Source organism: Pyrgilauda ruficollis, unplaced genomic scaffold, assembly GCF_017590135.1.
Source record: "Pyrgilauda ruficollis isolate IOZ18807 unplaced genomic scaffold, ASM1759013v1 scaffold73, whole genome shotgun sequence".
NCBI classification, from domain to species: Eukaryota; Metazoa; Chordata; class Aves; order Passeriformes; family Passeridae; genus Pyrgilauda; species Pyrgilauda ruficollis.
This window is the reverse complement of record NW_024529155.1, coordinates 962,079-976,451: the sequence shown is the minus strand read 5'-3', so window position 1 is coordinate 976,451 and position 14,373 is coordinate 962,079. Positions and strand designations below refer to the sequence as shown.

Genomic DNA, 14,373 nt, shown 5'->3' with positions numbered 1-14,373 from the left:
TGAGTCCCTTTTCTGATGTGATGCCTACAAGAGCGCCATGAATTACTGGGGAAAGGGATTGGATCCATCATGGCTGGCATTTGTCACATTTAAAATGTTGAAAAATGCACACATAAAAAGTTGCATGTATCGGTAGCATTTATCTCCACTCACATTCTGTATCATCTATCTTAAGGTGTAAGCCCACTGGGTTAGGTGACTGCTGATACTGCTTCCCACTCCACACGGTGGGCACAAGTTCCTGCTTTATTGTAATTGGAAATAAAGGAAGAAATGTGGTAAAATGAGACAGAAAAAAAAAGTAAATAAGAACTTAATAGATCTTAAACACTTCATGTTTATTGTACATTAAATAAAACAATTTCAGTTAAATTGAGAGACCAATGGGTTGGATTTAGGAAATCAAAACTTCTATAGGAAGATATGTTCAGCTTAAATGATCATTAATTACATATGCATTAGTTACATTATAGTAAAACCATATTCTGTTAAACAATTCTCAGGTGAATAAGATACATTATCAGAGGTATGTATTCCAAGGATCTTATTGCACATCTACTGGCTAATCCATGTACTTCCAGTCTGAGAAAGATACGCTTTGTACCACTGAGAACAGACTGACTGCCTCCTTATGCTTGTTACACAGCTTCCCCTCTTTCCTCATTAAAAAACAGAACACGGTATCAAACAAAATAAAGCCGAACATTACAAAACGCGTGTTGTCTTCAGTTCATTTCATTTCAACCTCAAAGCAATCCATGCGTAATTCTTTCTTTTCAGTAAGAGCAGGTAGGGAAAACAAAAGGACAATTAAGGAAAAGAAAAAAAGTCATAAAATCCCCCACCACACATGTTTTTCTGTCGTTGCAAGAACTAAAATGTTGTTATTCTGCTACCAGCTTCCAGTGCAGTGGGAGGAAGCACTGTGGACGGACTCTCACTTCCCTTCAGTTTTGTCTGCCTGCACTTCACGCATATACGAGTCAATGATGTGCGGAGGCACTCCATCCATTAATAGCTTGAAGAATGAAAGCCCACCTACAAACAAGGAAAACAGGTAATCTTCAGGGTGAAGGTCCCTGGAGCAACAGCTTTGTACCTTTATTCTCTGGCATGAGTGACAAGTTTTAGTCAGTCCCTGTTACATACTTCGAGATGTGGTAAAATTCAGCCCTGCTCAAAAGTCCAGTGTGACATCTACCCATTATTTAGTTGGTACTATACAGACCTTTCCTGTCCTCTTGTGCAGGGTGAATTTCATTTCTAGGGTATCATATATTCAGTCATTTATCTCACCACATGCAATAGTTTATGATGAGCTTCACTTCAAATAACTCTCGTGGCTTTCCATCACTCTGGGTGGAGCATGGTCACAGATGGAAGTCAGTGCAGGGGGAACAATGTAGGAAACACTGACCAGGATGAGTTGTGGAAAACATGCAGAGATATTCAATTTATTCTAGTTTTGGGTCCTAAAATGGTTTCTAGGTATTTAGCAAAATATTTACCATGTTGCTTGAAAATGACAAGTGGGATGACATCCATAAAAGAATCATATTTTAAAAGCCAGGATTTCAGATACAGTCTCCAGAGGGAGAGATAATGAAAGCTGAAATTTTCATCTGCTGGGGAAGTCTGAGGAATCATTCTGGATTTTCTTTTAAATTCACTTAAAAATTTCACTTTTTGTTGGGACTATTCAGCCTGGGGAAGGGAAGGCTTCAGGGAGACCTCAGAGCACCTTCCAGTACCTAAAGGGAACTTACAAGAGAGCTGAAGAGGGACTTTTTACAAGGGCCTGTTGTGATAGGACAAGGGGTGGTGGCTTCAGACTGGAAAACGGTGGGTGAAGTTTAGATACAATGAAGACATTCTTCACTGTGAAGGTGGTGAGACCTTGGCACATGTTGCTCATAGTGGTTGTGGATGCCCCATGCCACTGATACAAAAGCCATGGAAATTAAACACCAGTATTTCTGTTAGTTTCATTGAAATCAGATGATGTTTGGAAGAAACAGTGGGAGAAAGACAAATATTTTGCTAAAAACTTTAGAATCTGCCCTTTCTCCAGACAAAGGGTGTAAATTGCTTTAAGAAAGCTATATACCATTACTATTCCCTTTACAAATCTGCATGAATATTGTGTTCTGCAAGCTGCAAACCGCGCACTGATAGCTGCACTTACCTTCTGAGCTTTTTCTGGAACACACCAAAAGCTTTAAAGCAAAAGTACATTGCCAGGGTGAAGATAACACTCTCTGAATGCTTCAGCTAAATGCAATTGAGCTGATACTTACATACAACATTTATGCCGAGTACAGATTTTTAAGAACTTATAACCCTTATTAACACAAGGATTATTCAATTAAAATGCTATTAGTTACTAGTGATTATGAGACTGTGCTGTCTCATTTAACATCATCATTGTGGCAGAAGTGTTTGCCCCAGCCTTAGGTAGATGCACAATACAGACCAAAATAAAAAAAAAAAGCATGCTTTTTGGCATTCTTTCAGCTTTTTGGCATTCTTTCAGCTCATGGAGTGCAAGTTGAGCTATAGATCATTCATTTTTAAAATAAGTTAACGCTGAAATAAATATTTTGTTTATGTAGAGGCATATTCCTAAAAAAAAAACTTGCTGTAAATACATAGTGCTCTTTTTATTACTTGCATTTTATTCATGCTAATTAATCATGCTAAGTCATGCACTGTTAAATTCCACTGAAAAATATGCACCATTAGAAGGAATGGGATATACTACTAAGAATTACCGTAACAAACAATTACTAAAATCTGAATTTGTATGCCTTAAAACCATCATGCTGCTAACTTATAAAGATATTTTCATTAAGTGACATAATGAAAATCATGCCATACTAGGCAGACATTGTATGACGTATAAACAGACATAAGCTTCATATGCAAGAACCATATGAAAGCTTACCTTAGATGACAATATACATTCAAAAATCCTTACTGTGTAACTAAGGGAGAGAGAGAAAGAGAAGTAACAATTTAATTGCAAGCACAAAAGTGGAGAGAAAATGTTGAGTGAAATTATTATTACAATTATATCAAAGTGATAATTTAATCCTTAGTCATGTAAAATATGTGGGAATAGAAGCACATGAAGAGTAAAAGGTAGGGATCCAGTTCCACTTCAAAATTATCATTAATGTGTAAAAGCTAGATTAATAGGTACAAGTAACTATAAAAACCTCTAATTAGTCTCAAGTATAGATTGGAACCAAATTATATTTATGATAAAAGTTTCCAAATGTAGCTTCAAGGAAGCTAACCCATATATATATATATGTATGTACTATTTTCCACCAGGGGGAAAGAAAAAGGCACACACATAACACTGAAGCATATATATATATATGTTGAAACTCTGTAAGGCAAAATAATCAAGTACAGACTATTTACATACCTGTGCTCTATAGTATGTACTTTGTCATATATCTGTATTTACATTACTCAAGCATGCTATTTAATCTGTAGGAGCCCTTACCTTTAATTAAACATTTTGACTCTATAAAACACCCATATATATATACACTTATCTATCTGTATGTCTATAAAAGCATGGAACTTTTTACCTATTGTAGCCTTTTAAGAAAAATACCCCAGTAGTTCAAAAGCTGTGGAAACATTATCCAGTCTGATCTCCTAATGTGTTTTAGGACTGAAATCATAAGTCTGGATGCATAATACATTGCAGACCAGTTTCTGGGCATCACTGTCATTTTAAAACTGCACTGTTAATATGCTGAATCTGGGCAAGAGTGCAAGGAAAGAGACATTTCAATAGAAAGAGTCAAATTTTCTGAACCCCAATGAACTTGAATGCAAAATAAGCTCTAGAAAAAATGAAGTAAATGAAGTAAAATTTTCTGCTTGTAAGTAATTGAATCAAGATTTCATCCTTAAAATTGGTAGGTTAAGTTCAGGCATGAATTAGCATTCTGAGCACTAATTTGTAATCAAAGAGTAATGTGCTATAAAGAATGCCTTTTAAGTGCAGTAAATGACTTCATGATACTTCTGGTCTTTCAATAATTCTACAAACTAATTGAGAGCGGGTTTATTTGAAATGCATATTTCTTTCTCCTGGAAAGATCTAAGTGTTGTGGTAAAATATATTCACAGTCATGAAATAAATTCTTTATAGATACATGTACTTATATGAAATATGTCTGCAAACTTAGTAATTCTGATATTAAATACCCATGGTTGAATATTGTCTTGATTAATTTGGCCTTCTTTGCTCATGTGACATAGACAATGTATGCCATGAGACTCTAGCTAGTTTAATCTAAAAAAGCAAAGAAATACACACTTAGCATGCAGAAAAGGCATTTGCATGTGGAAAGAGAGGGTGGGAATGAAATGGAATGTCCAGAGGAGTACGCGCATTGTAAACCTGATTATCCCCCGCCAAGCTGAGTGGTTCTCCTGGGTTAATTACTCCATGATAGATCACTGCAGAATTAGAATATTTATAGTGGTATTTATTTGCATGTGAAATTTTTCCCAGTTGATCTTAACACCTTTTAAAAATAAAATTTCTTATACAGCAATTTTGCTATCACCAACCTATTATTAGAGAGATCACCAATCTTTATTTCACTTCTAAAATAAAGGTTCTCCAAAGCTGTTTTTTCCATGATAAAAGAAGCACAGCACCTTATCCAATTCTTTTCATCAACCTCAGTGAAGCTGATAAGGAATCAGTTTTTTAGTGCTTGTAATGGGAGATTTAGAGCCAAATTTAGGGATCTACTTCAACAAACTCAAAATATATACAGTATTTTTTGTAATGAGATTCTGCATATATTATTATCTTTCAATATCGATGAGAAAAAGTAATCTATTACATGACTTTTTTACACAAACACATTTACAAAAAAAGCCACTAAATGTGTAATTGTACTGAGTAGGTCATGTAACTTCCATGTTTAAATTCACTCAGCAAAACTTAAAACCAAAGAACAAAAGATTATATGTCTGAAATAACATCAGTACATGAAAACCCTCTTATGAGGACAGAATAAGTTTTTATTATTTTAATTGTGCTTATATGTATCACTAAAATATTTTCAGGAAAGAAGCATTACATTTAGCAACAACTAGGGGCGTTAAATTTACACCTAAAATAGTGTAAGAAAATTATTAAAATATAGAAAATTGTAGCATACTGATAATAGTCATAGCTAGAATATTCCAATATAATGCACACTCTGAAATCCTAGGCTGTTCAGATACTTTTGGGGCTGAGCATTTATATAGGCACGTAGGTAAATTTAAGTTCTGCAACATATCAGAGATGGATGGCTAAAAGTAATTCTAGCCAGCATAAGGAAACATATCTTGCTACAATAAATACTCTTGCATGTCATAGAGCTCTCTAGCATGACTTATTAGCAAGTCAAACCTACTATCTGTAGTAATAGCACTGTAGCTTGCAGGTTCACCAGATAGGCAGCAGAGCCTTGAACCTGTTATTCAGACAACATTAAATTCTATCTCATTATCTTACAAATCCAGACTTTGGTAGTCTGACTTGGTGGAATAAAGCTGAACTGGTTTAAAGCTGTACGTATGGAAACAAACACACACACACACACACACTGCAATGCATTTCCTGTGAGTCAGAAATCTGCAGGTCTCTGCTCTGCATCAGCATGGTGAGCAGTCGTCTGGGGAGCCCTCCTAAATGAATAAACAGGCTGGGAAACTTAAGAGGATGATAAATCAACATGTAAGTCAATAGAAGAGAGAAATAAGGTGCAATGATGTCTTTGTACCCTGGCTGTTTAAGAGTAATTTGCTATATTTGCCTAGAGCAGATGCTGAGCCTATCCTGGTTTGCTAAGCTTCAGCTGCTGTGTTCACTTAGCAACATAACTTGGCTTTTCAGTACAAAAAAAATAGACAAAGTAACCTTCTCAGGTGTTGAGGTCTTCTGTTATGCTGTGAAATAGAAAGTTTGCTTGTGATTAAAAAAAGCAATTTTACTTCCAGGATGAGGACATCACCTTTTAAGGACAGTATCTTAAAAATAAAAACTAAGAAATGCATTATTCATATTTTCATTGCATTATTTAAGTGTTCAACTTAGCATAGACGAAACATTTATTGAAATGTCTGCTTGCTAGCAAATCTGAGCTGTGGGACAAGATACATCAGAAAATACAGAAAATGGAAACTGAAATGCAAAATAAACACAATGCAATCTATAAAAATATTAAATGTGGTTTTCATTATAGACTAGCATGATGGCAGTAATGTAATTAAAGCCATAATGATGTCACCTAAGTAACCTCTGAATTCCTTAGTTAGACACTTCCTACCAGCTATCTTTAGGCAGCTTTCCTTACTTATAACTTCAGAATAATTTTTTGAGAAACAGTTTATTCTGCAATTGAAACTAAGCCTTTGGCAGGAATTAGTCCAGCTAAATATGACCATATATTTTCCTAGGAAGTAATTTTCTGAAAAATATGGTTCTGAGATTATTCACTAGTCATCCTATCCAAGTCCTGTACATGGTATCCCAGTGAATTCTAAACTACCTGAAATTCATAAAAATTTTCCATTAATGGAAACAAAACAAAAGAAAGCAGACAGTATTATTCTGTCCTAACAGAGCTATTGATTTAATCCAGGAACATTGAACTCCCTTTTGCACTTGCCTTACATCCTTTCAGCTCTGCAGACAGTGCTCAGGCAAAGAGGGTGTTTGCAATGTTTTAAAGCCCTTACCTCTTACTTCCAGTTTGCAGTCCACTTCTGCCTCTCCCAGCTCGTTGACTGCTCGGCAGGTGTAAGTGCCTCCATCGTAGGGGCTGGGTTTGCGGATCTCCAAGGTACACACACCTTGATTGCTGAACATCCGGTACCTTGGGTCATTCATGATGAGCACTTTGTTTTTCATCCACGTTATTTTGGGCTGTGGTAAGGAAAAAACAAAACAAAACAAAAACCCAACAAACAACAACAAAAAAAGAAAGCCCAAATGCACAAACCTGTGAACTGAAATATTTTATCCCCTATTTTGTGGTGTTCAGTTAAAGCTGAGTAATCAAGAAATGATAAAAAATAGATGAAGTAGTGATAGAAAGGAAACTGTAAATCTTAACTCAAAGATAAGCATTGGCTGCATCATCTATTTTTTAGCACTTTTTTTCAGTGCAGCTCTTATCACCTAATTAAAGTCATAAGTACAAGCCTGTTATCAATACAAGAACTGTGTAATGATAGCAAACATCTGATGATTAGCTTTTGACATCCAATTACTCTAAATCAATAGGAAAAATATATTTTTCCACAGTAATTTGCACAGTCAGAAACTGTGAAGGTGAAGGGTGAACAGCACGCTGGATTTCTCATTTTACTAGGCCAGTTCAGTTTCTCACACCAGAAAAAAAGATCTCAAAAAGACACAATTCAAAATAAAGTGCAAGACACATCGTGCAGTGGGGCTGAGAAACAATGTGGCACCCAGAACATTCCTGCAATGTGCTTACTTAGAGAATAATTAGCTCTTTATAGAATATTTATGGCTTTTAGTAACAAGTTTTACTGATATATTAACTGTACAGCTCTTGTCAGGGAGAGTCCCAGCAAAGCCCAGCCTTTTCCTGAGGTTCTGCCCCTTCACTGAGTTATCTGTGCATTAACTATTGCAGCACAGGTAAGCAGCTCCTTTATTTTTGTATTCTTTAGAACCCACACCTGTCTGTTTGCCTTCAGCATGGTTCACGAGTTAAATGGTAAAAGTTGCATGTAATTTTCATAGGTTAAACTCTGGTGTTTTAAGCCCTGCTGTCAGAGCTGTGCTGTACCTTGGGGTTGCCCCGGACGCTGCAGTTCAGGGTGGCATTGTAACCAGCCACAGCAAACGTGTTCACCAGGGGCTGAGTGAACAGCGGCTGCTCGCTGAAGTCAAAGTCATCGTAAACTGGGTATTTGTAGACTTTACCTGTGAAGGGAAAATTAAACATTTATAAAAAGAGCGTTAGCAGGTAGCTAAACACCCAAGCACATAAAATGGCTACAGAGAGTCAGTTGTGATCTGCACTGCTTTAGGTACCAAGGTGACTCCAGTAGCTGCACTTGCAGGGGAGGCTGGAGGTGGGTCTGCACAGCGACTATAGCCCCTGATCATGCTATGGCATTGATGTTTGAGAGATTCTCTTTGTTTCCTGTGCAGGTGGTACACAAAACAATACAGGTTCATTCCGTGTCTGTGCCTCCATGCCCTGCATGCTACAGAGCAGGATGGATCCTGACCTGTGTACTGCAGGACGCCTGTCTTTGGCAAGCCTTGTTCATTCTGCTGCCAATTATTTTTTACAGTTTGTTCTGATTATAAACTGTCCCTGTGTCTGAAAATCCATGTTTCTTTCTGCTTCAAACAGTGCACTGACAATACAGATACCTGAATGGATGCAGTTTCTGAACAAGGAAAACACGGTAGTAAAATGTATTTTCTCAGTGCCAGTTTATCTCCACTCTGCAATGGATATTACCACCAACAAATCCTCTTCAGCCACACATTGAGCTGGCATTTAAAGTGGCTGGACAGACAGACATCTCTTCCTCTGCACAGGTGTCATTATGCAGCTTTGCTTCACTGAAAGCTGATCCAAGCTCTCACACTGACTTCTGTTCAGCTTAGGCCTGATACTTGCTCTCATGAGAAGGGCAAGTAAGCAGCAGTGCTGAAAAGGAATTCCTAGAGCCATTCTCTTGTTCACGACTCCAGAGTCTTTCAGCCTGGCTGTGTGGGTTGTACAGGTTGTCTGTCCTCTGCATCATGGCAGTCATGTATTCCTTCCTTTCAGGCAAAATGCTTTGATTTTCGTCCTGTAAGCTATTTGTTTTTAGAATTTTCTTTCCATAGGAAAGTTTTGTGGTTTTTAAGTTTACAGTGCCATTTCCAATTGACATCTTCTGAAATGTCAGGATTTTTGACTGCAGAACCAGATTTTGCCTAACCCCGCCTTCAAGAGATGTGAAGCAGGGGCTATGCTTTTCTGTTGCATCCTGCCTGAAGTGGAGGGAGTGCCTACACAGCTGATGCCAAGTCTCCAGAGGAGGGCAGTGACCCACTGCTTCTAACAGAGCAGCTGCTTTACTCCTCTCCAGCTCTTGTCAATGCATATGTGCCAGTGCTGATGTGAGTCTGAGATCCAAGACCATAGAAAATGTCAGAACATGGGAGAAATGTCCCACTCCTGATTAAAAGCAGTGACTATGAGCTATGTGGACAAGCCAAGAGGTCTGAATAGGAAATACCCTTGCTGTTGGACCTGGCCTTGGGGCTGGGAGTGCCTCTGAATGCTTTAGAGGTACGGCCTTTGCCCCTAGCCACCTTCCAGCCTCTGAGCACCCCGCTCCCCCTTGATGAGGCATGGGTAATTAACTAACCATCCTTTGCAATCAGAGCACTCTCTTTGGTCATGGTTGCATCCTCGCTGAGGCCGCACATGTTCTCAGCAAAGACCCTGAAGTAGTACTCGTTGCCTATGACCAGCTCGTTGATGGTGGCGCTAGTGCGGTGGTAGTGCTCGATCACGGTGAACCACTCCTGAAAGGCACAGACACACAGGGTGAGCTCTCCCCAGCACCCTGCAGCGCCCAGACATCCACTGGAAGGGTCATTGAGCTTCTTGGGAGCAGGTCCTTCCTTGAAGAGAATGCAGCTAACAATAATTAATAGTGAAATGAGTGATGATGGCGGTGCAGCTCTGCTGAGCAGCGAAGGCTGAATGGAACGTGAACCCTACTGGATGGTTACACTGGCACCTGGAAGGGTTCATTTTAGGAACTGCAGTCTTACAAAGGTTGTGTTGTGTGAGCAAGACAGGCTCCCTCTTTCCTAATCCACACTGCTGACAGAGAAAGTACAGTTGCAGATAACAAAACTGCATTCCAGTGGGGAAGGCAGCCGCATGTGCTGGTCTGCAGTAATATGCACTCACAAGAGGCCACTGCACTAATCTGCCCTCTCTATCACAGGCTGAGTGTTCATGAAAAATGTACTTCTGTGCTTGTGGTCCTCTGGTATGTAAAGTGGGTTTTAATGCTTTAGTCTTGCAGCAGTAACAGGACGTGTGAATTCTGTCCTATTACACAATACCTGAACAACAATTTAATGCTAAAAATGCAATTAATATGAAGTGCAATATGACCACAGCAATGTTTTTGCTTTTCTTTACTCTGCCCTAAATAGTTTTCTTACTTTTCTAAAGATGATCTTGTGCTGAGTTCCCTGTACCACAGTTTGCATTCATATTTGGTCAACTTTAAGAGCCAAAGTTCCTTTGGGAAAACAGTTTTTTGTAGACCAGCTGTGCCAGAATTGCAAAATGCACCACCACAGATACGGTGAGGAAAGTGACCTGAATGATCCATTTCACACTGAACCCTAGATGCTGCTTGCTGTTGTTACTTTCTCCTTATTACAGTAATACAGAGAGGACATTGTTCTGGTCACTGTACCAGAGACCATATCTTCTTGCAGTCTCAAGAGAAGGAGAAAAGGAAAAAAAAAAAAAAAAAAAGTAGGATGGGAAGGAAAATAGTGGCATTGGAAGAAGGAATTGATCAGACCATGATGGAGATCAACATGTTAATGTGGGAGATAGGAGAGGACAGCAAAAGATTTTCTTGGAGAAGGCAGCTCTCTAAATATTGCCCTAGATTTCCAGTGTTTAAATTTGTAGTAAATGTTAAACCTGAGAATCTGACTACTGTCTTAAGAAAGAGAGTACTTTTGTTAGTACAGTTTAATTTTTTTTTTTGTTACAATTTTTGTTAGTTTATTGAAAATAATATTTCTGTATTGCACTTTTCATCTGTAAATCTCAGAGTGATTACAGAAGTACTTGTGTACTGCTGTGCCACGGGTAGCAAGGAGTGGCAATGACTTACACAATGTGACATTGCAGGTTTGAAAACAGCAGCAATGGAACACTTTTGTTCTGGTAGCAGCCTACTGAATTCAGAATTAATATTTTAAGGTTTTATTTTCTCTCCTGAGGAAAAGGAAAAATGCAGAATTACTTCTCTCAAATCCACCTATCCTTCCCATTTTTAGTCCTCCTCTTTGGAATATTTCCAATTCTAGGCTTAGTGAAGAAAAGATTTTTAGAGCTTTTAGAGGGTCCTGTAGAGATTTTTCGAATGCTGATAAATCAGTGCTTTGTCCACCTACATCCTTTTAAGCATGCAAAACTTTTTGTTTTTAAAAGACAAATTAATGAGTACATCCAGCTTTTAAACATCTTATTACTTACCATACTCTTCTTATCTGCTTTTTGAATAGTGTACCCAGTAATGGCAGCATTGCCATCATCTTTTGGTGGCTTCCATGATAAATTCACATTCTCTCCCCAGACATCCTCAATAGTCACAACCTCTGGTGGGCCTGGGCGATCTGCAACAAAAATATGATATATGCTACTGTTTGCTTTCTCTTTTCCCCACACACATCTTCCAATTAGTTTGATTTCTCTCTCTTTCTTACAAAAAAAAAAAAAAAGTCAAAAGAAAGCTGTGGTTACAAAATAAAACTCTCCAAAGTGAAGGCGTTTTAGAATTACAATAAATTTAATAAAGTTGTGCTGCCAGTTTTGCCTATTATGTAAAGGAATGGATGATAAAAATGAAAAGTAAATGTGTTTTCTTTTCTGTCTTTCCTACTTTTCCTACTTTCAGCATTTATGATTTCTTGCAACTGCATTTGTGACGAACTTACTATGAATTTGCTACCATTACTGTCTATGGGTACCACTCAACAGGAGAAATCTTGCATCCTGGATAGACAAGAACCTGAGGGGCTTAACAGAGAAAAAAAGAGACTGACACATTCCAACAACACTATGGTGTATGGACGTTTCCTGAGTGACCCCAAATGTACAGCCAAGTAACTGAACATGGAGAGATATCACTGCCAAGAAAAATGTCAGCATTCCCATTTTCCTGTAGCCTTGGAACAGCTGGATTTATTTCTGTTTCTCCAAACATACCAACGATCTGAATATCTATCGTGGCTTTGTCCACCAGGTTCTCCACCTCCACTTTCATGTCGTACTCGCCGGAGTGGCCCCGCTCTGCCTTCCGGATGAAGATGATGGTGTCCTGCTCCGTGTTGCGGATGTTGATGTCGTTCTTGTCAATTGGAGAACCATTCTTCTCCCACGATACTTTCGCCCTTGGTTTTCCCTGCAAGGAGCCAGGGAACAATTTTTGTATGATTTTTTTGGAGAGAAAAGGGAAAAGAAGGAAACAGGTTTAATTACCATTTTTCCCAAACAGGAAGTGTCCTAGGTTACAGTATAAAAATGTATTCTATTCCCATCCTCAAGAACTGCTGAAACCAGGAAGGGCATTGTTTTTTTTTCCTTATCTCCTGTTAATGGACCCATCAATGCCTTGCCACATGACTCAGAGATAACTCCCTCCAGGAGCCATTTCTGTTTAATGGGCAATCAAGGACCCCCTGCATGACTCATAGAATGATATCAGCCCATTGTGAGATGCTCTGCCCAGGGGGAAGGAGCTAAGCATCCCCACCTGGATATAATCTGGGATTTGGGACAGAGCAGTCAGTCTTTCCACTGGATTCTCAGAGGAATAGCTGTCTTTCCCACTGGATCTTCAGAGGACGACTACACTCTTTCTACAGGATCCCTGCTCCAACAGAACCACATCTGCCCCTCCAGGAGGACTGCAGCCACAATTCCAACTGGACTGCTACCAGCACCGTGACCAGCGGGGTGTCAGATTGTGTTCTGACCAACAGGATGTCAGGTTGTATTCTGACTAACAGGGGGTTAGGTTGTATTCTGACTTTGTCATTTGTTTTTATTTTGTATTATTGCATGTATTTTGGCTTTCTTTTCCCTTTTCCTAATAAATTGTATTTCTGACTTGGAGTCTCACTAGTTTTGCTTTCAAACCAGAACAGGAAGTAAAAACTGTTCTGAAAGAAAGAGAATTATTTTAAAAATTATACACCATTTAGAGATGCAATCATACCAATTCACCTAAAATGTAACACTCTTTCCTTTTTTTTTTTTTTTTTTTTTCCTCAAGAGACGGGAAATATTTGCATTTTTTCACTATACTGGATGATTATCTCACTGGTTAAATTGAAAAATAATTTCCAATTTTCTGAAAGAAAAGGGAGAAAAAATAACCCACAGAAAATATAGAACACAGTATTTCATTCTCTGGAAATGCTTAACATTCTCTACATTGCCAGTGAAAGAGGAAAGTAATAGATTCAACATCCAAGGATTCTAAACTCTCTTCTTTCATTACAAAGGAAGTTGTAATAGCTGCTAGGAAGGCTGGATTGATCTCTTTTTGTGCCATTTTCTGTGTGTCTAAGTGCCCAATATAGGTACTTAAAGTAGAGTGAATTTCACCTGCTTTGCTGTGGGATTTGCCTTCCACAGGCAAACAGTTTGCAGATGCTGTCTGAAAAGGGTAATCTCACACCATTTTGATCACCTTATCTTAGAGAATAACCATAAAATATTCCTTTAATTTCTCAAGAGAAATATATCTTGCAGTGTATTGCTGATCAAGCTTTTATGAGGCTTTTAACAGGCTCTGTGAAGCTGAGTTATGCCCATCCAGTATCTTAAAATGTGCAGACATGAAACAGAAATGAATTCTGCCATAATTCTTTTGTTCAGAAGAAGGACCCTGCAAGGAGAGAGGCTGGTGCTGTTTAAAAGATTTAGGAATGAAGATTGACACTTGCTGTGGGAAAACATGCTACATATTTTAGAAATAGTCATATTACAGTTGTGATCTCAAGGATTTAACATCTGCAGTCTGCCTGTTCTTCCCCTCACTTTTCCTCTCTCATGACAAGGAAGTTATTAAATGCGTTCCACTCTTGATACCCATATTTAACTGCTTCCAGTGCAACCCCTTTGCATTGTGCAATTGTCTTATGTGCAATGTCTACTGTGAATATTTGTAAGTGTCCTTTGGATGACAGGTGACCAATCAGCATGTCTAAGTGAGTTACCCAATTCATTACTTGGCTGAACATAATTTGTTTGAGATGTTGAACCAAAAACTCTCAGGCACCTCTGTACTTGAGAGTACTTCCACATGTTCTTCAGTTAGCTGACTGGCCAAAGTTACTGAGAAATCAGTTAAAAAGCAGAAGTAACAAAAAAAAAAAAAAAAAGGGGAAAAAAAGGTAAAAATAATTTTTCTGTCAGTATTTTTACTTCTTACCTGGAAAGGAATAACAAGATTCACAGTTTCTCCAACTCTTCGAGTATAGGTTTGTTTTAAGTGTCTTGGTAGACGAATCTTTGGAGGTTCTGAACAAAA

General features: G+C 38.3%; 1 protein-coding gene across 3 annotated transcripts in view; it reads right to left on the bottom strand.

Moving 5' to 3' along the window:
• Nucleotides 1-317: 317 nt before the first annotated feature.
• MYBPC1 (myosin binding protein C1) overlaps nucleotides 318-14,373 on the bottom strand; it is a 70,389-nt gene continuing 56,333 nt past the window's right edge. For 2 of the 3 annotated variants that reach the window (XM_041485984.1, XM_041485986.1), the window contains 8 exons: nucleotides 14,275-14,363; nucleotides 12,042-12,237; nucleotides 11,310-11,449; nucleotides 9,439-9,598; nucleotides 7,851-7,987; nucleotides 6,769-6,955; nucleotides 2,945-2,984; nucleotides 318-1,038 (listed from right to left, as the gene is read on the bottom strand). In XM_041485984.1, the coding sequence (XP_041341918.1) occupies nucleotides 2,974-2,984; nucleotides 6,769-6,955; nucleotides 7,851-7,987; nucleotides 9,439-9,598; nucleotides 11,310-11,449; nucleotides 12,042-12,237; nucleotides 14,275-14,363 (920 nt within the window). In that variant the 3' untranslated portion in view covers nucleotides 318-1,038; nucleotides 2,945-2,973. The remainder of the gene's footprint in view (nucleotides 1,039-2,944; nucleotides 2,985-6,768; nucleotides 6,956-7,850; nucleotides 7,988-9,438; nucleotides 9,599-11,309; nucleotides 11,450-12,041; nucleotides 12,238-14,274; nucleotides 14,364-14,373) is intronic. The other variant, XM_041485987.1, reaches the window with a different exon arrangement.